Source organism: Branchiostoma floridae, chromosome 18 (assembly GCF_000003815.2).
Source record: "Branchiostoma floridae strain S238N-H82 chromosome 18, Bfl_VNyyK, whole genome shotgun sequence".
Taxonomy (NCBI): domain Eukaryota; kingdom Metazoa; phylum Chordata; class Leptocardii; order Amphioxiformes; family Branchiostomatidae; genus Branchiostoma; species Branchiostoma floridae.
The window spans coordinates 3,033,757-3,061,051 of record NC_049996.1 but is presented as its reverse complement, the minus strand read 5'-3'; the positions used below and the strand labels follow the sequence as shown (position 1 = coordinate 3,061,051).

The 27,295-nt window shown below is 38.7% G+C and overlaps 1 protein-coding gene across 1 annotated transcript in view; it reads right to left on the bottom strand.

Annotated features, from left to right (window-relative positions):
* The window catches only part of LOC118405983 (fibrillin-1-like), a 75,127-nt gene that overhangs the window by 19,090 nt on the left and 28,742 nt on the right, over nt 1-27,295 (bottom strand). The window contains exons 29-58 of the mRNA XM_035805837.1: nt 26,548-26,661; nt 26,331-26,444; nt 25,682-25,795; nt 25,418-25,531; nt 25,062-25,175; nt 24,552-24,665; nt 24,027-24,140; nt 23,406-23,519; nt 20,559-20,672; nt 19,710-19,823; nt 19,204-19,317; nt 18,932-19,045; nt 18,047-18,160; nt 17,531-17,644; nt 16,889-17,002; nt 16,345-16,458; nt 15,146-15,259; nt 14,544-14,657; nt 13,821-13,857; nt 13,165-13,505; nt 12,687-12,800; nt 11,993-12,106; nt 7,811-7,924; nt 6,955-7,068; nt 6,199-6,312; nt 3,394-3,507; nt 2,712-2,825; nt 2,151-2,264; nt 1,632-1,745; nt 1,151-1,264 (exon numbers count right to left, since the gene is read on the bottom strand). Coding sequence (XP_035661730.1) covers nt 1,151-1,264; nt 1,632-1,745; nt 2,151-2,264; nt 2,712-2,825; nt 3,394-3,507; nt 6,199-6,312; nt 6,955-7,068; nt 7,811-7,924; nt 11,993-12,106; nt 12,687-12,800; nt 13,165-13,505; nt 13,821-13,857; nt 14,544-14,657; nt 15,146-15,259; nt 16,345-16,458; nt 16,889-17,002; nt 17,531-17,644; nt 18,047-18,160; nt 18,932-19,045; nt 19,204-19,317; nt 19,710-19,823; nt 20,559-20,672; nt 23,406-23,519; nt 24,027-24,140; nt 24,552-24,665; nt 25,062-25,175; nt 25,418-25,531; nt 25,682-25,795; nt 26,331-26,444; nt 26,548-26,661 — 3,570 coding nt within the window. The remainder of the gene's footprint in view (nt 1-1,150; nt 1,265-1,631; nt 1,746-2,150; nt 2,265-2,711; nt 2,826-3,393; nt 3,508-6,198; nt 6,313-6,954; nt 7,069-7,810; nt 7,925-11,992; nt 12,107-12,686; nt 12,801-13,164; nt 13,506-13,820; nt 13,858-14,543; nt 14,658-15,145; nt 15,260-16,344; nt 16,459-16,888; nt 17,003-17,530; nt 17,645-18,046; nt 18,161-18,931; nt 19,046-19,203; nt 19,318-19,709; nt 19,824-20,558; nt 20,673-23,405; nt 23,520-24,026; nt 24,141-24,551; nt 24,666-25,061; nt 25,176-25,417; nt 25,532-25,681; nt 25,796-26,330; nt 26,445-26,547; nt 26,662-27,295) is intronic.

Below are 27,295 nucleotides of genomic sequence, written 5' to 3'. Positions count from 1 at the left end.
TCTTCATAAAAAATTTAAACACTCAACAACAAGGAGGGGTCGATTCTTTATAGTGTTATACAGATAACACATCAGCACCAAGAAGAGAACCATTCTTTATAATGTTCTATAGACTACAAAAGAGGAAGAATTTTTCCATTTCCTTCAAACTACACCATCAGCACAAAGGGCAGAACCGCTCTATAGTGTTTACAGACTACAAGTTTAGAACCAAGAAGAGAACCATTCTTTACAGTGTTCTGCAGACTACACATTCAGCACCAAGGGCAGAACCACTTTCTATGGTGTTCTACAGACTAGACTACACATTCAGCACGTAGGACAAAACCATTACGAGGGGCGTTCAATAAGTAATAACTCTGACCCACTTCCAGTTGTCTGATCTAGATGAAACTTTGCATGTGTAATGATTCATATCTCTATAGCTTATGTTGCAAAAAAGAGCTCTGAACTAATTCTGATTTACTGGTGTTTGAACTGAGTTAGGTGTGAAATGGACCAGGTGTGAAATGGGGCCAGTTGAGTGTCGCACAGTGATCCGATTTTTGTATTTGAAAGGACGCACACCAAAGGAGACTTTTGATGAAATGAAAGAAACTTATGGTGATGATGCCCCATCATATGACCTTGAAAAACGCTGGCATCCTGAATTCAAACATGGCCGGAAGTCTGTGGAGACAGCTCCCAGACCTGGTCGTTCCACTTCTGCCATTGATGAGGCATCTGTTGGAGGACCAACCTGGGGTGTACTACAAAAACTGTGTCCAGAGCTGCATCAAACGATGGGAGAAATGCAAAACTCTAGGTGGTTCCTATGAAGAGAAAGACTAATAATTGGGCCCTAATGACTAATACGCCCCTCGTATATTGTGTTCTACAGACACATTCAGCCCTCCAAGAACAGAACTACATATTTAGAACTAGAGAGAGAACCATATTTCATAGAGTTGTACAGACTAAAAGTTCGGTATCAAGGAGTGTACTGTTCTCTACACGTACGCATTGTGTAATATAAGAAACGGGAAATGAGTATTGTAGCAGACTACTGGCAGATTGGTTTCATGTACGTTTAGTACAAGACTATAGTTTCTACATTTAGATGTATCAGATTCGGATCACATTTGTCTTAACAGTAGGAAACAGCACTTACTGATCTCACAATGGACGCCCTCCCACCCTGGTCCACACTCGCAGGTGTAACGATTAACAAGGTCATGACATGTTCCGTTGTTCTGGCAAGGATTGGAGGCACATTCATCCGTATCTGAGCAATAGAAAACATTGGCCATCCGTAAAATATACCTGAAATTTTTCATATTTTCCAGGAAAATATACCTCAGCATTACGTTGTTAACGTTCCACACTCATAGGCAATAGGAAGTATATGCACCAAAGTTGTAAGGTCAAATGTTTACAAAAACGTAGGAAATATGCTGCAATATTCATAGACTATGCCAAAGTTGCTAAATGCGTCTTACCCACCCAAACCCAAGGCTTTGACCCTAAATATAAATCATAAACGTACAGTTATATCACACATGTATTCATATATAAGAGCAATCTCTTACACATTGACGATGCAGCACATATGACACAACAGTCTTTTTTTATATTTGACATTAATGACTTACTGATTTCACAATGGGCACCTTCCCAACCAGGTGCACACTCGCAGGTGTAGTAGTTCACCCAGTCATGGCAGGTGGCGTTATTCTGACACGGGCCAGAATTACACTCATTTGTGTCTATAAAAAAACACAGAGAAAAATATGATGTAACCCTAACACAGTCTCTTACAAATATACCTCTAGAGTTATACATGTGTATCTTGTCATTCTTTTTGAGACCAAAATTAATTGGCCTCCCCAAATCATGACCATAACTTTAGATACAAAACATTCAGCTTCACTAGCATAGTAAGCCACTAAGGACCAACAATTATTCTTCATTGTCATTACTGTATATTTATTTTTTTCACTAACCTCCCAACAAGAACCTAGCTCAATTTCAATGTTATGGGCAATAAATATTACATGCAGACTGGGATAGTATACCTTCTTACTAAGTCAAAAACATCACGATTGAGACTTCATTGGGAGTGTGGACTTAATAAGAAAATGTAAGAAACTTAGGGTAATGCTTCCACCTACTGTTCTCACAGTGTGTTCCTTCCCATCCCGGTCTACATTCGCACCGGTAACGGTCAATGTCGTCATGGCAGGTGGCGTTGTTTGGACAGGGATTGGATGCACATTCGTCCGTGTCTTAAACAGAGGAAAGTACAACATATGTATGTACACGTCGACATAAGCTTGGTTAATAAGATAGATGATATGATTATCATCATCAACATCATCATCTTCTTCTTTATTGCTGAACCAACAATGATGTGGATGATTTAATAGGTCAGATATCCTAATTACTTTAAATGCATATAGAGTCAAACCTGTACAATGATCATGAATGATGTACAATGAACTGTACCAGTGACTGCTCCTACGTACGGTCGACCTGGCTAATATGGCTAATCTAATTCATGTTCCTTTAGATAGTTTTTCTATTACAACAAGCATTAGGAATTCTGTCTGTAGTGACCACCTGTTGACATAGACAAGATTTTGCCGAACCTCTGAGTGGTCATCTTGGGCAGTTTGTATTTTATGTACGAAATGGCATACAAAGAGTGTCATTGCCCACAGAACGGTACATACTGTCACTGCAGTTCACTCCATACCAGCCAGGTGCGCAGGTGCAGGTCCACCCGTTTATGACGTCATTGCAGGTGGCACCGTTACGACACGGGCTGGAGGAGCACTCATCAATATCTAGAGGATTTGCATTTTTTTCAAAGACAAGTTACAATTTTTATGGTGTGGCATGCATCATTAGTATCAATAATCTTGTGGCTTCACAGATGATGACGAAATAAGTTTATTTTAAAACTTGATGTCTTGGTGTCCAGAACACTATGCATCTCAACGCACACATCATATCAGCATTTTGAAAATACATAGAATGCATTTTATAGGACCGCTTTAAGTCAAACTTGATAACTTACCGTCATAACAATTGCAGAACACCAAATTTTCCCATCAACGTATTTGAGGTTGAACAAACATAATTAAAATCCATGTTTCGTTTTGTAGTACTAATGGCAGTGTTCAATAAACTCAATTTCCGGGAACTTCTATACCCTGGCACGACCGTAAAGCCAATGTCTAAGATATACGGCAATATGAAAGATCGGACAGAGCGGACGGGTCATTCATGTACACGGTTCAGACATGTCAAGTTTCACGAGTGTGTCATGGCCCAGAAATTCCCGGAAATTTGACTTTTAGTGCAGTGTTTGTTTTATTCTTGATGGGTTAATTTGGCCTTGCCGCTACTTACCTATATGACAGTTCCACCCGGTGTGCCCAGGTGTACAGAGACAGGTGTAGTTTAGGTGCCCATCGAGGCAGGTGCCATGATGTTGGCATGGGCTGGACAGGCACTCATTAATACCTGTGGTGGCAACAAAAATAGTAGCGGCGTTAAATTTGCACATGGAAAAAAGCTATCGAAATAGCTGGTATGCTCTATTTAAACGAAAGTATTTAGATATTAAATATGGTGCGCGGGCAGAAGACAGCTTAAATCATAATTTGTAAATTGACCTTTTTTTCATTTCTAACTTGTTTTGGTACTCTTGATTTATGGAAAAGCAGGGACATAGTAAAATTACTTATGGTTGTTTGTGTGTGTGTGTGTGTGTGTGTGTGTGTGTGTGTGTGTGTGTGTGTGTGTGTGTGTGTGTGTGTGTGTGTTTGTTTGTGTGTGAGTAAGGGGGAAGGATAACGTAGATTGTCAATGTCGTCCAAGATTGTACCAAAGTGAAATATACATTTTGTTCGCGCCTATTGCAATCCCACCACAAGTAAGTGTTCCTCAACAGAGAGCCAATTTGTTCCACGGGAATACAATACATAATGCTAACAATTTGCAAAATAATACTTGTAAGTTCAGTACATGTAATTATCAAAATTGACATGAGCATTAAAGCGAGGTCAACATGTGCATATACTCGGAAATGGATTTCATACTAGTCACAAGAAGTTTTACTTACTTTCTTCACAGTGTGCCCCCTCCCATCCAGGAGTACAGTTACAGCGGTAACTGTTAATGTCATCAATACAGGTCGCGTTATTTCGGCATGGATACGACGCACATTCGTCTATATCTGAAAGGTAAAGGTCAGCTGTTTCTAAATACTGCATTGAAATAAATTTGCTAAATGCAGAATTGAGAAAGAACTAATGTGCCTATAAGTATGTATTGACAGGGCGTATCCTACATTTTTGGGATCCAACCAATTTATATGTATTAATATAAAGACATCATAAGCTTTATACATAAAAAAATTGAGTACACTGCTACATACGCCATTAAGTCATCACATTAGAGCATTACTAAAGTCAAGTAAACTTTAATTGCAAGTTTATTATCGAAATCTAATCGCACTCACGTGGTATATAGGAGACATACAGGTGGCAATACATAGTGAATGACACTACTGCAATAAGAAAAAAGTACTACGTGTTTCTAGAATGGTTCGGTTTGACTTCTTTCTCTCAACCAGAAAAAATATGAAAAGCCCCTAATGTTCTGTAAATTTTACGAAGAAATTGAATTTCTTTTAGTCCTTCAAAGTGGAAAAGTTGGGTCAGGTCGTGGTAACTATTTAAACAATTCTTAATGAATGAGGTAGGAAATTGCAATTCAATAATGTTCTGCAACGTGGCGCTGTGATCACGTACGTATTTCAGTAGTGGTGTAATGTTAATGGTACTTACTTATTTCGCAGGTGTACCCAGAGAAACCGGGAAGGCAGTCGCAAGTATAATATCCTACATGCTCGTTGCAGGTGCCACCGTTAATACATGGTGAAGATGTGCATTCTATTGTTTCTGAAAATAATGCAACATAATCTATAAATGGTCATAGATTTCATATCAACTAAGAAAATTCAAATCAAAGACATGATACATCTGATACATCAAATCCATCCTATACTGTTCGTAAAATATAGATAATACGAGATGAATTCGAAAATAGAACAGTAGTTGAGAAAACATTTAAGCTGCCGTTTTAAATATTTCATACTAGCTTTTTTTCCGATAAAAAGATAATACATTGTGAGTTACATTCAACTCTATCCTATACTGTTCGCAAAATATAGATATTGAAGATTGAACAGTAGCTGGGAATACATTTAGGCTCACGTTTTAGATATTTCATATTAGTTCTTTTTTTTTTTAAATCAAAGAAATAACACGCCGTGAGATCTATAATGTTCATAGAATAAAGATATTCGCTAATAAATGTTCATGTACCAGATCGATTTGAAGATAAAACAGTAATTGGGAACACATTTAGCCTGACGTTTTATCGGTGATTAGTACAATAAATTACGTACTAGATTACGTAATAGATGATACCTAAGTAACATAACCAATATTCACCTACCACACGTGTACGTTATCCACCTATAGTTGTCAAAGGACCTAAGGAAGTGCTGTTGTTGTGAGGAGCACCGGGTAGGAAAGTAAACTTAAGACAATTATATGAACACACCAACATGGACTTTGTTACACCAATGTGTATCTTAATAACTGTGTAGACATTATAGGTCTATTTGCATTATTAACGTGTTTTTATTGTATTTGATAATATACGCATGCACAACCGGGAATGCTGGGGTAAGGGACCAAGATACAATCATGCACAAAAGTGATCACTTCGTCATTGAAAATAATAGTATGAGATAAGATAATACATGACCCATCAGTAACATGCAAGAAAACAAAATGTGCAATACTTTTATCTACTTATACATAATCTAAGTGACGACGATGTTAACGATGCATGCATGGTGTGACTAGAGGCTAAAGATGTTGAAAACGGATACTAACAAAGAGGATCATGGTGAAGAATATAGCATTTTTTTCTGAAAGGTACCGATACCATTATTTTACATTCATACCATATAAGATAGCCCTTCTAGGTCGAATTTGAAAAAAAATTGGCAACATCCATAATAAACATTGTAAGTAGTTCTAATCATATAATCTAAAGTTGTAGGACGTCCAGAAAAATAGTTTTCTGGTTTCTACTACTTGTCCTTCCCCTCTGCTGTTGACGTGTAATTATACCTACCATTTTGACAATTGGTGCCGGTGTATCCTTCAGCACAGGTGCATTTATACCCATTGACAAGGTCTGTACAGGTCCCGTCATGGTGACAGGGATTGGACGCACATTCGTCCGTATCTGAAGTACAAAAAGCGTCGATAAGTCAACCAAAATCAGGGTGTCAAGCGATATTTCTTCTCCGTGAGAGTGTTGTTCTATGGTGTGGTGCGCTTTTGTTGAGTTAGGGTAATGTCAGCTACTTGCTGCCCAATGTGCCTCACGGCACAGGAGGACCTAAGTACTAAGTAAGTAAGTAGGGGGGAGGGTTAGGATTAGACACGTAGGGTTAACGTTAGGTCAGGGTTAGTCCCAGCAGCAAGACCCCCTCCTCCCCAAATCCACTCAGAGTGCTTGAAAACCACCAGGCTCAACAAGTGTCACGCACGTCCGATCGATCCGTCCCTTCTTGTATACTGGTAACCCACAAGCAGTGCCAGGGCAAATATTTGTCAGGGGCGAGAATTTGGCTTGACACCGGGAATAATTTCATAAGGTTGGTAGCTGACTGAATAAGAAGGTTCTTCATTCACAATCAAAGAGTTACATAACAGCCAACGTTTTGGTGACCGTTTGTCATCTTCTTCAGGGCAGAGAGCGAGTCTTTATTGCCCTTAAGAAGGTGCCAGGCGGTCAGCTCAGCACTCATATACTAGAGAGTTCTGCTGCTTTTTACCCCTTGGCTGTAGATTAAGAACTTTGTTATTGAGTCACAGTACTTACTGTTCTCACAGTGTTCGCCCCTCCACCCAGGAGGACACTCGCAGTAGTACCCGTTCACATCGTCCCAGCAGGTCGCTCCGTTTTCACACGGGTCAGACAAGCATTCTAAGATATCTAACGATGGAAAATATAAACATTTGATTTTACAAGGGAGAAATTATTAATGTGGTAGTTCGACAATACCTCCACCGGCAGTTTATTTCCCTCTCTTGTAAAGATTTACGAATCATTATATGACACATTGGGTATGTTTGCCGATGTCAACAAGTCAGCTAATATCCTGCTCCCAAATACTTGCAAATTGACAAACCAAACGCGAATTGATATTGACACAGCTAGTGACAAGGAATCCACATTGATTTTAACACACTTCGCAGATCAACTAAATGCCAACCACAGACGACTTTTTTCACGACTTCCAGCTATGGTCTGGAAAAGGTTGGAAGCTATTTGCGGCTATTTGCGGCTTTAGACAGACAGTTTTTTTATTAAGCCATTATATTGTTCTGCAACGAACAATTAGAGCGTCATAAGTATTTTGAAAGTTTTGAAAACTGATGCTCACAAGTAACAGAGCTAGACCCTAGTTGGAAACCAACATCTGACGACAAGCACATTATACCTCGTTCCCACTACGCATGTGCAGCGACAAGAATTATGGGTAATACGCCAAAGGTGTAGACTTTTAACACGTTATTCGAATTGAGACAGTGGTACAAGTTAACTATAGAGGCCTTCACCTTTCTTCCAAAATTCCTGTCACTGGACATACATACTCGGAACGAGGACTGTGCTTGTCGTCAGAGGATGATTTACGAGGGTCTAGATCTGATTTTTGTGAGCACCAGCTCCTTACCTTCTCCACATTGCACCCCCTCCCACCCGAGTAGACACTCGCAGGTGAAGCCGTTCACGACGTCATGACAGGTGGCGCCGTTGTAACATGGTTGTGACGCGCACTCGTCTGTGTCTGAGGGCGGCAGAGATGGGTCGAGTCTGTCTTACAAATTATGAACCTTTTCAAGATGAATGTAAGAAGTTGTATACGATAAGACCTAACGACCAGCCATTGATAGAGACGGGAGACGCCAATAACTTTTTTGCAACTTTTTAACTTCTGATCATCCAGTGATCTGCATAATTTATGAAGTTACGTCAAAGAGAGACATAAATTGGTTGCAGTACTGACACGGTAATATATGATGAAGACAGAAGAAGACAAAGACTGGTTCTGCTCAGTGCCATTTTTGGCGTTAAAGGATCATGATCTTCAAGCAGATTTCACGGTCTAAAGCTTATCTGCTATTCTTGTAAACGTCTACATTCTCACGGACAAGAAATATATTGCAATTTTTGTGCTTAGTGGTCGTTATAATTCATATTGAAAATTTATAACTAAGCATGGTACTGTAGACAGCCCCAAGATCATGAATGGACAGCCCGAATATCATAAACCTAATCAGTTTATGTCACAGGTAGGACAGCATTGGTTTCTATTTATTCTAATTTCAGCAATTTCTACGCTAGCAAAATCTGACCTCGAGGCAAATGTATGTAGACAATGTCATACGTGGTGCAAGGCAGCGTCAAGTGCAGAAATCTGTATGTATGTGTTTGTGTGTGTGTAAAGATAGAAGACACATAACGTTCCAAATATTACAGTGAAAATGACACAGATCTAGAGCGTGTAGTAATCAGCTGTTAAGACGTTATCGTTACCAACTAAATTTTCTGCCAGTGACTTTATTCATTCAACTGGTTCAATGTTCTTTATTTTTTCAGTGATAATTAATAAAAAATGGACATTCTTGCAATATTTAGTCGTATAGATTGCTTCATGTGCTGCACTTATTGGTAATTTTCGTCGTTGCATAAACATTTTGAATGTACTATGACCGTCGTGCAAATGCGTCGTTTTCTTCTTAATAACTTCACACTGCAATTTCAGTTCGACCCTGCCTCTATCACTTGATGTCTATGAGTAATAGTAAACACTAACTAGTAAATTCTATTCGTGGTTGTATGAAGTCTATTGCTAACTGGTTATCTTTTATGTAACTCTGAGACATGTTATAGGACACTTGAGAGTGACTTCACAGACGTCATTCTGGTTGCTTGAATTTACAGGAGTCATTAGTTAATCGTCTGCTATAATTACTTCTCCGAATTCGAGGTTTATTACTGATCCTACAGAACCTACCTGTTGTAGGCCTTAGATGTTCAGCACGGGATATACGCATGTACTCTTGTCGTTGCAATCATCAACAGAAAACCTACCTTTGACGGTAAACCTGGCGTCTCATTAATTTCTATCATATCTATGACGCTTAGAATTAGGTCTTACTTTTAAAGGTTTGAATTTAAGATAGCGAAGAAGTCTTTGGAGTAAACCAAAAGTAAATGACGTGTTATACAAAATAAAAATCAGATATAATGGCAAAATGTTTAAATAGAACTAAAACGGTTACAGAAAGATGAATGGGGAAGTTATTTGTATATGTATGTGTATGTGCAAAGGGCCTTCAAGTAAGTGTACGTATGTGGTCTGTCAATGATATGGCCCTATGTTACTTTACACATGTACGGTAGCTTAGCTTCAATTTTACATCTACGAATCATCTAAATTTGGACATTGTGAGATATCATCACGTTCTGTTAGGTGCAATGTATGTATGGCGTGTTTGTGCATATTAAGTTGTAAATGTTTACTACGTATAATATTTGTTGGAAGAAGGTTACTGTTATGTGTAATATGTCAAATTATTATCATTGTTTTGTATAATGCAATTTTTTCTTGTTCGCTGAGACAAGGGTGGCTATCCAACATGGTAAATTACTGACGTCATGATCACGTGAGTGCAAGGATAAAACCATATACGCCACATGCTGTATTCTGGTATGTATCAGATATATCCATTGCCTTTTTCAATATGTACGTAAAAACGATACTTTTAAGGAATGAAATTAGCCATTCCTTTAGCTACAGAGTTTTCTATAGCATTAAATAGATCATCATTTGAAGTTTGTTATCAATTTACGTTGGCACCTGTAGATGACAAAGTCACCATAAAACAAACCATTATAGGAGAATTTCAAACTACCGAACGCCGTCTTCAAGCAGAGGTTATTGAATTACTAAGAAAGATACATGTTTAATGTCAGTCAATCTGGTTGTCATAGGCAAATATATGTAGCACCATTACCAATGATGTAGTAACAATTATGACACAGCCAAAATCACACGATTCACCAACACACTTGAATTAAAGACACCGGACATCAGAACAACAATGGAATGACATAAACGTACAAACACAGATATACACACAGACTGAACATTTTCAGACAGATGAGTTTTTCGACACCCAACTGAACATATGTCACACCAGCTTTGTTTCGGGCAAACTGACACAACATTAGGTCAACTGGATGTTGAAAGACGCAGAACTTGCTCAAGGTCTAGAAGCTGCAGTCGAACAAGGGAGTGTGGATTCGGTGAGAAAGGTTGGATGGAATATACACCAATTTGTTTATGTCGGTATAACGTACTAAATGCGTAAACTGCATTTACTACTCCAATCTCCGTAAAGAAATTAAAGTTTTGTCGGCTACTGAAAATGTCACGGAATGATTTTTTGATCAAATAATGTTTCTACGGCACTTCAAAATATACACATGGGATCCAAACGGAACCCATATGGTTGCTTGAGTTCAGTGTTAAAAGAAGTTATGATCTTGATAACCCTATTGTCAAGTGGGATTCACAATAGAAAGGTTGAATAAAGACACTAAAGAGACTCTATCATATTGACGAAAGTGGCAAAACAAATTGGTATATCATGACAACATACAGATACGATGACACCACATTAATACCTTATCGTTACGACAGGTTGTTGTTAGAGGATGCTGCTGCCGTTTTCTTGGACGAAGATGGCGATGGAAGGTATGAGGACGTTACAGGAAGAAAACTCCTGTTCTCTGCCACAGTACCTTTTGCCCTTGCTACAACTGCCCATAGATTTTTCTTATCGTTTTGATGGCCCGATTCATTTTTGACGACGCCTCTGGAGCACTGTTTGTTGGGTTCCTGACAATCGATTACCTATGTCGAAATGCCCGTGGTCTCAACATGATTCGCCTTTGCATCTATGTGGTCGTCATGGATTTCTTTATTGAGATTGAGCACGTGATGGAAATTAGCATAATAGGTGACTGTCACTTATTTAGAATTTACACTTAGAGACCAGACTGTTTTGAAGAACTTACACCCGATCCTGATGTTTGTAGGATGTATTAATGAAAATTTTATGACTTTCGATGAAGAGTAAAAATAGCGGTTATTTTTCACTTAAAGCAATCATGAAATATTTAGCACTGCGTTGTTGTCTCAATCTACAGTACGTTGTGTCTAAAATACTTAATGTTAGGTCAGCATGTTTCCTAGCTGTTTCGGGAACCAGAATATATTTATACAGAAAGAAGCTTCTAGCGCTTTGCATTCAAGAGATTGAGGCTCCCCCTCGAACATTGGACCGAATCTTATGTCGCTATGATAGCAACCAGAGTTGAAACTAAAGGCTATTTGGGACGAAAAGCTCACATGTAAGGTTGCAACAAACAAGTTTAGCTACTGGAACATCTTCCATGAGAACAGCCGTAGCAAGGACAAAAGGTCATATGGCAGAGGACACCAGTTTTCTTGTCGGGTAGACGACACAGGATGACACAGCTCGACGAACGGTGATGGAAGAGCAACATGTATGGGTGCATCACGTGATGAGGGAGTGAAGGATGACGGAAAGGGTTGGCACACATCGGGAAAGATCGGCAAACATCGGGAAAGATCGGCACACCTCGGGAAGTGGAGGTCCGATGGCATCAGAAAAAAAAAACATTATTGCACTTCTTTCCCCATAATGTCTACACAGACGATAGTCCATCGCCCTACAACATTATTCAAGTTCGTTTCAAAGCTTCTTTGGCACTACAGAAGGAAAGAACGTGCAATGATGTTCTTTTTTGTTGAAGAACATACTGATTTGGCAGTGGGTTCCCTCCCATCCTGGGGCGCACTCGCACGTGTAGGCATCGAGTAGATCGTTGCAGGTGGCGTTGTTTAGGCAGGGATTGGAATTACACTCATTGGTTTCTGGTGGAAAGATAATCATGAGTGGTGAGCACATGAATGAAACATTTTGTGCAAAAACTATTACAAAATAAAACAAAATTTAATGAATTGCAAAGTTGCTCATTATAGTAAGCCATTAATGCTAACGCAAGCCTGTCTTTATCCACTCTGTAACTTATATCCATTGTATTAGGGCTGTTATATATAAGTCGACGATGTGGTTTCAAAAAACAATATTTTCTTAATATTGCATTTTATAACCACCGCACCGTCAGCCGACTTGATATCGTGTTTTTTTTTGATACAAGGAATGTAGTTTATCCGGCGGATAAAGGTGCACTAGCGTTTTTATATAATGTAACAGAACTAGCTGAAAGAATACTTTGTCTGCATGTCTTATAGAAACACATGCAGTACTGTCATATCGAACATATGCGCTTGTCGAATGTTTGCAGTGGCAACAATGTACAATAATTATGACAAATCTTAAAATATGACATGAATATAGACACAAATGTCCAACCTAGGAATTAGATTATGCAAGGGAAATAAGAAAATGTCTTAATTGAGATTTCAAACTGTACTATATGTTAATCCATACCATTTTCACAATGAAGTCCTTCGAACCCCCGGACACACTCACAGACATAGCCGTCTATGAGGTCAACACATACACCGGCATTTCTGCATGGCTGCGATTCACACTCATCTGTCTCTGTTAAACAATACATAGTCTAATTAGACAATTGTGAACAATCACTAACATACAACACAACAATCACTATCATATCAGTGATCTAGATGTATGGAACATATACAATTTCATTACGTGGCCAGATGTCTATCATAAGCCATTTCCAATTACAAATGCGTATGTACAATTATAACTGTGGTCTGGGCTATTGTGCTTCATTTGCTCGAAAAGTATTGTCTGTTCGTTTTAGAATATATATTCGTGTTGTATAAGGTGCTTAAACAATGATGACCATCACTAAAAATTCTGTTGCCCTTTAGCGCAGGAAGCAGGAAAATGTTGCTAACAATATTACAAAGGTAGTAACTCTATTACTATTACTAACCAGTTTCACATATCACCCCCTCGTATCCTGGTAAACAGATGCAGTTATAACCTGCGACCGCATCACGGCAGGTGGCGCTGTTGCGACAAGGATTTGAAAGGCATTCCTGTATGTCTGAAACAAAGTTTGAGGTAACGAAGTAGAGTGTACAGGTATTAAGTATTGACTGTCTTTTTTTCGGAATAGATGGTAATCTGATAACACTAATCAATAGATAAAAGCTCAAACAAATAATCCCCCGATACGTTCCGATATGCAAATAGGGACACACCAACATGGAGGCAGGCAGAGTGATAACGTCACTTAAACGCTCTATTGCTGTGGCATAATTGTGACAATATCTTTGTCACATGTATGGTGGAGGGCAGAGGTGTGTTGTGCAATCTGTAGGGCCTAGAGATAGGTACTAGTGTACCTGTTTATAGAAAGCAATGGACTATCAAAGTCTATTGTGTGCAATTGTATGTTGTTGTTTTAATACATGTATTAAGCTCTTAGAGTAGAAGCATTTTACAACCCTGTATAGAGCAAAAGAAGCAACATTGCGCCGACTTTGTGGAAGCAAATTTAGCTAATACAAAATAGTGATGCCACCGTACCTACAATTGTGCGAACACCAGGACCTAAAACTGCTATTTTCTCACCTCTAAAGACACCTCATGGCTTTTGAGAGAAATTTCTGCTGAAAATCAGCTGAAATGTTTTCACATGGAGACAACACATAGTCACGACACAACACAAGACGACACACAACATGGAGACAAGACATGACAGTATGACATTTTTGATGGGATGTAGTAATGCTACTTTCCAAATATTGACCCTTATGGACCAATGCATTGAAGTATGACAATGTGTAATTTTACATATGATATATGGTTGAGTAGAATATAAAAAGCATCATTTGTCTGATTTTGCTTCTAGTGCATTTTTTTGAAATTTGCGTTAATTTTGTGAACATCCCATCAAAACAAGAAGTCAAAAGTCAAAAGATGACATAGAAGTGCACTTAGTGTTGCTGGACCCAACATCAGATAACTTAACATACTTATCTACCAATGTATCTATCTATGTACCTACTTACATATCTATTTATCTCTTAGTCTAAAACATGTATTCTTGTAATATTTGTACTAGTACTGTCTACAAATGTAGAAAGTTTAGACACTCTTACATTAAGATATACTTTCATCTTAAAAATGAAAAATTGTGTCATGATTGAGGTAAAAAGATACTGATAACATTGCATAATTTTTGATAAGGTGATTAAAATCATCTTTCACACAAATCATGTCAGATATTGTAACGCATAATATATGCATGATAATCTTAGCCTATACATAATACGTTGTCAATGCAGTTTAAATTGATAAACTTACCTATTTCACAGTGGTCTCCCTCCCAGCCTCGTTCACATTCACAGAAGTAGGAGTCGACGTCATCCCAGCAGGTGGCGTTGTTCTGACATGGATTCGATGCGCACTCGTCTATATCTGGCAAGTAATCGGTGAAATCAGACATATCAATAAAGATAGGTGAATATCCAAACACACTGTCATAGGTCGGATGTGAACTCTAGATATCAGCATCTACTTTTTAATCTAACAAACAAAATAAGAATAATAGCTAATGGATCTTACTCTTGCTGTTCTTGTTGTTACTTTTTTTCCAAGGTCAGGACTTGTAAAAGCTTTACATAGGCATTGGACGCAATACGTAGAATGTCTATATTTGCAGCTTTACGTTAATTCTGTATTGCAAATCTCTGATTACTTTGCATTGTAGACTTTTCGCCGTTATGTGTCAGAGTCTGTATAGACAAACTGACAGTAGTAGTACAATATTTTGTGACAGTGAGTGCATCTTAGTAGATTAAATGTGCTGTTGTGTGTTTAGATGGCTAGATAAATTGTGCTTATTTTCTAATTTTCTAATACTTGCACCGCTGACAAACGAAAAGACTCTATAAGTCAATACTTACTAGTATCACAGCGTATTCCCTCCCATCCTGGGAGGCACTCGCAAACGTATCCATCGATTTGATCAACGCACGCCGCCCCACTGAGACACGGGCGAGACTGGCATTCGTCGATATCTGAAAACAACGACAGTAAATATCATGTCAGGGAAACAGACTTCTTCACGAAATGTGCAGAATCCCAGGTAACTTTGACCCGCTCCTGTCGTCACAGGAAAGTGGGGCAAATTCATGATAATGACCGAATATGTCCGGAGTAACCGTCCTTCTGTGCAACATGTGTGAACCGTGCTTCTGTATCTTATATACCGTATATATCAGTCATTCATCAGCGGAATACACATCGTAGGTGTGGAAGCATCTGGTTATGTTATACTAACCTGTCACAACTTTGCACATTCATATGTATAAGCATTATTTTGAATTATCCAATCCCCCAAGGATAATCCCACAGTAATGGTGAGAGTTGTAATTTTATTACTGCAATTTTCATCTCACTTGGTAGATCTGTAAATGCATTTAATTTCGCGGGGATTTAATTTCGCGGTAGCGGCAAAATGGACATTTCGCGGTGGATTTAATTTCGCGGTAGCGCCATCCCGCGAAATTCAATGCATTTTCAGCACTGCACTGTAGTCACGAACTGCCGTGTAAAACCCGGCGCCTCTACAAACCGCCAGTCGGAAAACACTTGCTGGTTACCCGGTAAGGGTCCTATACAGACGGATAGAACAGTTTCCATGCTTTTGACTTGTTCTTGCGTGAGCCACTGTTACTAATCTAATCGTATCTACCCTCTCAATACGTAATAGTATACAGTAGTACGACCTTTGTATCATGGTGAACATACTGTGCAGTACTGTAATACAGTTGGTCGTATGAAAAAATTACATGTGTGTCTTCACCGTAGTAAGTATGTCAAACATTTCATTATACAGTGTCAAAGACAGTCGTATGTACATGGAGCGGAAAAGGGGCACCTTAGGCGGCGCCAGCAGACGAAATATTCGCGGTGGATTTAATTTCGCGGTGAAGCGGCCGCCGCGAACACCGCGAATATTAATCCACCGCGAATATTTCTGCATTTACAGTATCATCTGTATCCAAGAAAAAACACGCTAAACCGGCTTATACAAATGCATAAATGTTTTGATATTTTTTGGGCAACAATAGCATACACATTCAATGTGGAAGAACCTTACCTTCACCACAATGAACCCCAGCCCAGCCAGACGCGCACTCGCACGTGTAGTGGTTGACATGATCATGGCAGGTGCCGTTGTTCAAGCACGGATCAGAAGCGCACTCGTCAGTGTCTGTAATGATAAGGGCATTGTTATGAAGAACTCTGTTGCTGAATCCTTAAATGACTATCAAATATAGGCTTACTGCAAGGAGATTATAAACGAAAATGAATTGTCATTTGCAACTCTGTAGTTTTATATAAAAAAAAGTTTGTTGTTGCAAAGTTTCAATCAACAAACCTAATCATATGTCGTTCACTACACGGAAACTGAACTTTCCAGGAACTTCCGGACCCTGTCACACCCGTGAAAACTGAAATGCATGGGCCATGTTCAGGAATATACGGGAATATCAAACATCGGGCACAATGGACGGGAAAACTCGTGTACACGGCATTGGCATGTCGAGTTTCACGGGTGTGTCAGGGCCCAGAAATTCTCGTAAATATGAGGTTTTCTTTTTAAATGATGTGGCTATTGTTGACTGTTTGAAGAAACTCACCTATTTCACACAGGACTCCTTCCCATCCAGATGAACACACGCACATGTACCCGTTGATGTTGTCCTGACATGTGGCGTTATTCAGGCAGGGAAAGGATGCACATTCGTCTACATCTGTTACGGAACGGAAAGGTAAATCATTTGGTAAATTGATTCTATTGAATCTTTAAGCTAGTCAAGTTTGACATTGTTTAAAAATTAGAAATTGAAATACAATCTGTTTATGCTCATGAGGCTGTAAAATTTAATGTCTAACAATAGATCTATTCAAACAGGTTTAGAGTGACATCGATTATAACTATCCAGCATCACTAGAATGACTCTGAAGAAGAGTAATGGGTGTCACTCGAAACGTCCAGAAGAAAAGAAGAAGAAGAAAAAAAGATAGTTGTAGATATTGGACTGTATTTTACTATTGTTAACCTGAATGTCCATCCTTCATAAACGTGATCTTCATAAACATCTACTCCTACAAAATAATCTTAGAATGTGATTTCCTTTTTTTCTCGTTTTTTTTTCGGTTATACAGGGCATAGCAAAACAATAATGATATACATAATCAACAGAAATAAGAATATTTATATTGATATGGCCTGGTAACTAGCATCTTACATATCCTTTCTTGGCATAGATTGTCATTACCAATTTCACAGTGTACACCGTCCCATCCAGGTTCACATTCGCAGGTGTAGTAGTTCACCCAGTCATGGCAGATGGCGTTGTTCTCACATGGGTCGGATGCACATTCATCTGTATCTGTAAGGCGGAGCATTTCTTGATGTTATTTGATGAATTCATACCTCAAATTTTGATAGCGCTGTGTGGCTGATGAAATTATGTCCAAAAGGAAGAGTTCACTTTTCTTCATTTCCCTTTCGATAAAAGGCCAATAGCACGTTCACGGTTAACAGTTCTCGATTCGACCATTGTTACGATTTGTATAATAATGTCTAGACGCTATTTGCTAATGTCTTAGGGGCCTTTACTTTGCCAAAACTCAACATTCCTGTCGCTGCACATTCGTACTCGAAACGGAGAACGTGATTATCCTGTGAAATTCAATGTAAGTTCGCCTGGATACCATACATTCAAATTTGAACACAGCACTTAACAAAACAGCATTTGCATTATTGTATTTTGACCGACTTAACAACTTACTGATCTCACAGTGAACACCCTCCCATCCTAGGTCGCATTCACAAGTGTAGTAGTTCACGAAGTCATGACAGGTGGCGTTGTTTTGACAGGGATATGAAGAACACTCGTTGATGTCTGAAACAAAAGGAGGGATTTAACAGAACATGATAAGAAGCCAAAAATTGACCGAACAGCTTGAAAGTTTGGTTAGCATATATTGAAAATATCAAGTATGTCAAATTCTCCAAGAAGCTTCAACATCATGAGCTATACCACTGGTTAGCACTGGACTCGCACTGAACAAAATAGTTAAAGCTATGCTACGTACTATTTGGACAATACAAAAGAAGATTTTCGGCCTGCCATTTCTTTACATAATAAGCTAAGTCTCCCCTTTAGCATTGAATATCAAGGCTCAGTGAGAGAAGTTGCAACATCATTGCATCAAACAAACATGTCAGATGATGTCTACAAACTGTGATCTTCCTACATGGACCTCCATGCTTCCTAGGGAAACACGCCCACATCTGGCTTATCAGTGTCTTGTGTGCCTGACTGCACAGTGGGGTGTCTGATGACAGTTGCACCAGAGTTTTTGAAAAACGTAATCTTTGCAAGATTTATTGCAGTTTTGAAGGGAATGTAACCTCAGCTTATTGATACCCTACAAAATAGGCTAAGTGCATGATTATATCCTATTCTGAAGTGAAAAAAATTGAGTGTTTGAAAAGAAGAAGATCTTCCCCTGTAGCCAGCTGGAGTGTGATAAACTCATTAGCCCACCCCCTAGGGTGCCTACTGGAGGCCTGGAAGTTGTTACTTACAGCCAAGAGGGTCTAACATGGGAGGACACAAAGATAATTACGTAGCATACCTTTAAGTGGTGAAGGCAATACAAAAACTTACTTTCTTCACAATGAACTCCATCCCAGCCAGCTTCACACTCACAGACGTAGCCGTCTACGACATCATGGCAGGTGGCGTTGTTTTGACAGGGATCGGAAGCGCACTCTTGTGTATCTGTATGGTAAAAAAAAATCATAGTTTTGGTGACGCCTCGGGGGCGAATGTATCTTATACATTACTGGCATTATCAAAACATAATAGGCACATCTACGGTTGATAATGATGTAAGCATAATACGATTTGAAATGTTAATATGTGATGAAATTGCTTACTACTCTCGCAATGGCGTCCAAACCATCCGGATGGACACACACAAGTGAAGCCATTGACTTCGTCCAGGCATGTTCCATTGTTCTGACAGGGGGAGGACCCACATTCGTCGGTATCTATGGAGTCACAGGGCTTAGTAATCGGTTAACATTATACAGCAGTATATGCGTATGGAAACGTGCCATAGATTTATCTATGATAATATAAAGTCTATCAAATAAGGAAAATATAGGAATTAATACTCGTGTAAAAGATGCTGCTTAATATGTATATAATGTATGTATGGATCGAAGAAGTTGAACCTGTCATTTAGCACTATGCAGTGGTAAGTAATAACCATTGCCTGTGGTTTGCAGAATATTTACAATAAGTACCTTATTTATGTAACATCAAATGCGTCTCATTCAGCTCTTATAGCTTTATATCAAAGTTGTCAATACGATCTAGATATAACGGGGAGTTTAATGCAAAATGATCTTCTTCAACAATATAACGATCAGAATATTACCAATACTGCAGTGGACTCCCTCATATCCTGGTACACAATCACACTCATAGTAATTGATCCAGTCGATGCAGGTTGCTCCATTTTGACATGGGTCCGAGCTACATTCGTCCGTATCTGTAACATGGGCAAGGGAGTAAGGTGTCCAAGGCTTGAAATACTTTTTTCAGCAAACCTGCACTGGTGCAGGTAATGTTGAAAATTACTTGCACCAGACAAATTTTACCTGCACAACTCTGAATTTAGGAAGTATGGATCATACTAAAATTTCAAAAACTATTGCTATTTTTTCTTTAATTTATACTTTATAAGTGGTAACAGTCAATGCAGCTGATAACAATCTATATACACCTACAGCTTAGGACATTTATGTTTAAAACCGAGTACATGGACCTGTGCAGGTTAGGTGCAGGTAGACGCCAGAAATACCTGCACAGCTTCAATTTTACCTGCACTAACCTGCATATGCAGGTGGTATTTCGAGCCCTGGTGTCTAAATGACAATGAGAACCTTTAAGTATAACTCCAAAACATACATTGAGTTCATTTGAGCTTAAGTGGTTCATGGCTACTTTCAGCTTTCTACTCCAACCAAAAGCATTTTTCAGGCTTTGTGAATGATATCGGCAGATAAGTAACGATGATCAGACCTGATAGAATCATTCACGGATGCTTCACTCTCTAATACGTAGCTAAGAATTAATCTTAGGTGCAACATATGTTACAAATTGCAAACGTAAGCAGCTATGATATCACTATTTGCCGAGTTATTTTTCTTGCTCAGTTTGGGTTATTGTACAATACCGTACATCAACAGTCTTATTTTGTACATGATATTAATATGGTACTTACTGATCTCACAGTGCACACCCTCCCATCCGGGCTCACATTCACATGTGTAGCTGTTTATCTGGTCGTGGCAGGTGGCGTTGTTCAGGCAGGGATTCGACATGCATTCATCTTTATCTGAAAAAGAAAGCTGGTGAAACCAAGGCTTTTGCGCTACACATAATCGTCCAAATGATAAGCCATCTCACAGTTCCGAGCTATGCTGTGCCAAGATATGCTTTCGCCGAAACTTGGCTCAGTAACGCACTGCAATGGCAGGACATTCATACATGTAGCATTCAGTACATGTAACGGGCAGACAAACAGCATTTTATAGACATTATACAGTTGTATACCACCATTGCCTTGTTAGAAAAAAGAAACACTTGGCAGCTACGAAGCATTGATGGCAACTGGAGTTTATGTAGAGTCTGTTGTAGTACTCGTTTTTGGATGAAATTTATAGAAAAAAGTCCAATCATAATGTATGTTTAGACAACTCTAGTTTGAACTAGACCATATTGTGTTATGAACACATGCGCACTTGGAACTGTGAGCCGTCTTATTTTATTAACGCTTGTTTATCTTTATCCGTCGGCTCACCTATATCCGTTGTTTGTAAAATCATATTTATTCATAGATATCAAGTCGACGGACGGTGGTTAAGAATTGTAATATTTAGTATTGCAGTTTGAAACCACCGTCCATGAACTTGATATTCCTAAACGTTTTTTTTTACAAACAACGGATAAGGTACCCCGCTGATAAAGCTAAACTAGCGCTACAATATTTCTTAAAATATGTCACAGGATACATCACCAAGAGAGATAATTTCACATGCGCATTCATGTGTGGTTTTATAATAGCAACACCCGTACTAGGAAAGGATGTAGAGTTGGTTTCTGAGAGACAGAGAGGTGACCACCACGTGAAAAAACACCCCATTAAATTTTGAAACATGAACAGTGCAGGACATTTTGCTGTATCTTATGTATTGCTCACATGACCTGTTTTATGACCTTCAAATTTATGTTTCAATGACACTGGAGATAATGCCTGATAGTAGAAAATTCTGATTGTTATCAAAATTTATCGTTGAAGTTTAAGCTCCTTTCCACATAATATGGTGTACAGGGAACCTATATCCGTCCCTCAGTGTGTTATGAGAAGGTATGTGTTCTTCATGCTGATGTCGAAATTTGCATGTTGTTGAATCCTTAAATGTCCGTCATGTTGGTCTCCGAATTTGCATGTTTACGAGTCGTGAAATGTCCGTCATGTTGGTGTCCAAATTTGCATATCCTTAGTCGTACCTCAAACATGACATACTGCACTATTAAACATGAATGCCCAACAGTTGACACGGATATCAGTGTCACCAGGATTCCAGCAATTTGCAGTTTATGCTGATTTTAAATTAAACAAATTTGCCCTTCTTATTTTCTGTAACATTTTATAAGCAAAACAGAGCGTGAGCATATAATACAAAAGAAACAGGCAAACATCCCATAAATTGATTATATTGTACAATGCTAAGCTTAGATCTACGTGTACATGCTAATCGGACTACGCTGCGGTACTACGTGAGATAGGCAGGTCCAGCAAAGCGTGTAAGAAGCAGCCAGCGATGCATAGGCAAGAAAGCATTAATTTTATGATATCAAGACTTTAAATTGATCACTACAGATAAAACTGTTATCCACACAACTGTAGTTTCACACTTTATACTTGGTGTGTATGTTTGAAGTATATTTTGATGTTTGACATTTGTATGACTGCCAAGCTTTTGAAATATTGCGGTATATGCAACATAGAAGCGGGAATCGCCATACAAATACCATATGTGCATTATTGCACACTTTTATTTAGTGCGTTACTCACCGTGTCCCTATACTGTATAGAGTATATTCAGCCACGTGATACTAATTTGTATAACGTCCAATTTGGTATCGGTGCAATGAAAACTGTCCGCCATTTTGGTGTCCCTATTTGCATAAATTTTTCGGATTGTTCCTCAGGAATATGTGGCTAGCTTAGATGCCTTCCGATTTACTACCGGGGCTCCTATACTAGCTTCCCTAAAAATAGTGTAGGGGCCCCGGTAGTAATCCGGAATGCACCCAGGCTTACACGGCTTCTCTGTGCATTTTAGGTACAATTCACTGATATGCAAATGTGACTCCAAGATGGCGGGGCATGGACTGGCTACATCACGGGAATACACTCTATACTATGCCATGGAGCACACCCACTACCATGCAGTAGAAGTCAGTGCTTTTACCACCCGGAACATTTCAGTTTCCAGCTTACCTACTAAAGTCTCTTTCCTCCACCTGTTACCATTACTACACACTTTTAAACTATATTCTAAGATAAAAAGGCTGCAAGCACAATACATTGTATTTTAGACACCGTGCAATTACAGGGAAATTTGCACACACACAAAAGGACTGCGTTGTGATAATATGTAAAATGCGCAACGCTTTGCTGGACCCAACATGAGAAACATCACATTTCTGAAAACCTATTGTAAATAAATATACCCATAGGCCATGTTGGAGATCGAAACAAAATGCAAGGATCCTAATATATTGACAGAGTACAGTTTGTGTTTTTTTAATCACATTTTCCACATCTTTATTTGCTGTATTATTAAAGGCTCCAAAATGGCTCTTAGTAGGTATTTGTCAAATTCATACAAAAGTTGACATAAAATCATGTGTTCGATTTATAATACCCATTGTCGCTACCCATTGTGTAAAAGGACACCAAGACATTCACAAAATATCATATGATATCGTAACCTATATCAAAGTTACATTAATTTAAAGCATTCATATTTTAGAAGAGGTAATGTATTGAAACACTTACTTATGTCACAATGAACGCCCTCCCATCCATGATCACATTCGCAGGTGTAGTAGTTCACCCAGTCATGGCAGGTGGCGTTGTTCTCACAGGGATTCGACATGCATTCGTCGGTATCTGTAGATAAACATGAATACTGAATTCACCAAACGTAACCTATCAAAAGGCATCTAGCTCCAGTTATAATTACAAAGATCAACTTATTATATGATAAGAGACAGGCATTGTATTTATGTTACACATAGTTGATCCAGAAAGGCGGAGACCAAATCTGGATTTTAAAAGAGCTGACAAAGCTGGTGCCTTTGCAAGGTCAGGCATGATGTACTAAAGGTCCTTTATTCAAAACCAAGATATATACAACAACTGTCGTCTCGGTAACCGCCTGTCTTCTTCTTCAAGCAATGCGTATAGGCGTAAACCGCACCGCAGCTGGGTTTCGCCGCTAACAACAGTCAGTATCCCCCCTGAGAAAGGTGATATACGGTCACCGAAACGTCAGCGGTTGCTGTAACTACTTTGGTGAATAAAGAAATGTTTTGTCTTTATGGTTTTTCTAACATGATGAAATCATTCACAAACATTTGGTATGCTATGAGATGCAAGGATATAGTGCGTTCTTACTTGTTTCGCAGTGAACACCTTCCCATCCAGGGCTACATTCACACGTGTACCGGTCCACCTCGTCATGGCAGGTGGCGTTGTTCAGGCAGGGGTTGGAGTCACACTCGTTGGTATCTAAACAATATTGTATTATCAGATTGAGCATAAAATGTAGCAGAGAGATATCTAGTTTTATTAATGATTTAAAGTCAAACTATGTGCCATTTTCCTACAGCTGCACATGCAGCTAGAATGGCGAGAGACAGACGAGCCTTGAGACAGCTCTCTATCCTCTACCTTGCTGCCCCCAACGACATGGAGGTCAAGGGACTAGGTAGGTAGGTATCAGCTGGAATAGATGGATTTCTTTATACATACTCTGGCTAGGCTTATGATATGACAATGCTTATAATATGGCAAATGTGTAGTTAGATCGACGCTCTAGGAAGTTGGACAGGAATTTGATGAGAGCCTGGTGCCACTTCTCAGCAGATGAACTAAACCGAATGAGCTTTCATATTCAAATTGTTAGCAATTCCGACGTACTGTCATCACAGTTGATTCCTCTCCATCCTCCCACACACTCGCAGGTGTAGTAGTTGATGTGATCATGACAGGTGGCGTTGTTCTGACATGGACCGGACTCGCACTCGTTTATGTCTGAACAAAGAAAAATATAGAATTACAACATACTCAACTGTAGTGTAGTAACAGAAGGTTTAACTGTTACTGTTACAATGATGTAGGCCTGAAACTACGTCTATACAAAATTCAATAAATAAAAGAAGAAGTATAAATCTTTGGAAATAATTTAGAAAGCTTCATCCTAAAAATGTATTCAAAACATAGTTCAAGTAAAACTTTATGTTACCGCCTAGCGAAAACAGTTTATCATATATCAAATGCCTCAAAGGTAAAAATTCAACATAACATGTTTTGCAAAATGAAAGCAGTATCAGTAAGTTTAAACCTAAAATTGAGAAGTAAATTTGTTAAAATGTAAGCTACAACAAGAAAAGATGCATTAAATTAATATTCAAATTAAAAATATCTTACTTATTTCACAGTAAATTCCGTCCCAACCAGGAGCGCACTCGCAGGTGTAGTAGTTCACCCAGTCATGGCAGGTGGCGTTATAAAGACAGGGGTCAGACGCACATTCGTCGATATCTGGAAAACAATGGTTTTATGCCGATTTGTTTATGAAATGTGTCCTGGAATCAAGCAATGATGAAAAATGTAAATGATTATGATAATCGGACTAACTTTTACTACGAAGAGATATCACAATGTTTCCTAAAAACGATTATTTTGATAATAATTATATTAATCTGATGTTGCTACACATAATAATAAACAATATATGTGATACAAATTATCATCCGTCTGCATTGTACGATACATGTACATACTTATTTCACAGTGAGTGCCGTTCCATCCAGGTGCGCATTCGCAGGTGTAGTAGTTCACCTCGTCATGGCAGGTGGCGTTGTTTTCACAAGGATTAGAAGCACACTCGTCTGTGTCTATGAAACAAATAATGCAAAGGGTAAGATTCGTACCCTTTTTTTATCATATGACTATAAGAAATATATATTTTAAGTTACATTAAATATCATTCAATATATACGATTTTCTAAACGTTTTATTTTTAATGTCCAACAAAAATCACTTACTGATTTCACATTGGGCACCCTCCCACCCGGGTGCACATTCACAGGTGTAGTAGTTCACGTGATCATGGCAGGTGGCGTAGATTTGACAGGGGTCAGACGCACACTCGTCGATATCTATGGTGGTTAAACAATAGGCACCCACGTGAACATATACGATGTATTTCTATTGTGTAGAACGCAAAAGAACATAATTTAACTGCTAACCAACGTAAACAAAATATAAGAGTTATACACTGATTTAACTGCTAACCAACGTAAACAAAATACACGAGTTATACACTGATTTAACTGCTAACCAACGTAAACAAAATACACGAGTTATACACTGATTTAACTGCTAACCAACGTAAACAAAATACACGAGTTATACACTGATTTAACTGCTAACCACGGAAACAAAATGCATTGAGTTATACACTGATTTAACTGGTAACCAACGTAAATAAAATACATGAGTTATACATTGAGTTATTCTGTACGAGTTTAGGACCCGTCGCAGATTGAAAAGAACTAGAAGCTAAAATTTACAACGAACGTATGGATCACAATATTTCCAGGTTAATGCAACAGGGTAATATTCACAATCCTGAAAGTATAATTAATATTCTGTATGATAAAGGACGACAAATGTAATTGAAAGAATAATTACTTATTTCACAGTGGGTGCCGTTCCATCCAGGATCACATTCACAAGTGTAGTAGTTCACCCAGTCATGGCAGGTGGCGTTGTTTCGACATGGGTCAGAGAAACACTCATCAGTGTCTGAAACAAACAGGTAAAAATGAAGTAAACCCAGATCATATATATAGCAGCGATGGCTTACATGTAAATCTACGGTGCAACCTATGTTAAACAGATTGCTTACTGTTTTGACAATGGACGTCCTCCCATCCGGGTGCACACTCGCAGGTGTAGTAATTCACATGGTCATGACAGGTGGCGTTGTTTTGACATGGGTCTGATGCACACTCGTCAGTATCTGAAAAACAAGAAAAATAGGCCTCGGAACCAAATTTACTGTTACATATTGTCGCAAGCGCCAGAGTAGACTGCAAGTAGCTATTTGACAATTTTGTCTGGTCATATCACATAGAAAGTAACACTTCATCATCATCGTAACACTTACCTATCAGAAAAAAATGGCAATTAGAAATAGATTGAGTACCAAACCGGTAATCTTAGTGCCTACAGTATGGCAGCATGCCATAATTTACTTGCAACATATTGTGAACTGAAAAGGTAAAAATCTACCACAAATTTCACAAGAGTTAAAGTAATAAACATTATACCAAAGTTACTCAAGCATCAGGATATATTTCGTGAACGGTGTATATATAGGTTTTAATTTTTAATACTTACTTATTTCGCAGTGGACACCCTCCCAACCAGGTGCACATTCACAGGTGTAGTAGTTTACCCAGTCATGACAGATGGCGTTGTTTTGACACGGATCCGAACCGCATTCGTAGATATCTTTGTTTGAAAATAAAACATGAAATAGACTGAGAGCTCTTTTTCTGGAATTTAGTCATATTTAATGACTATTCTGTTGCCATTTATTCATCATTGCTTCTAAAATCACAATTAGTCCAAAGGAGTTCTATGGGGTGACC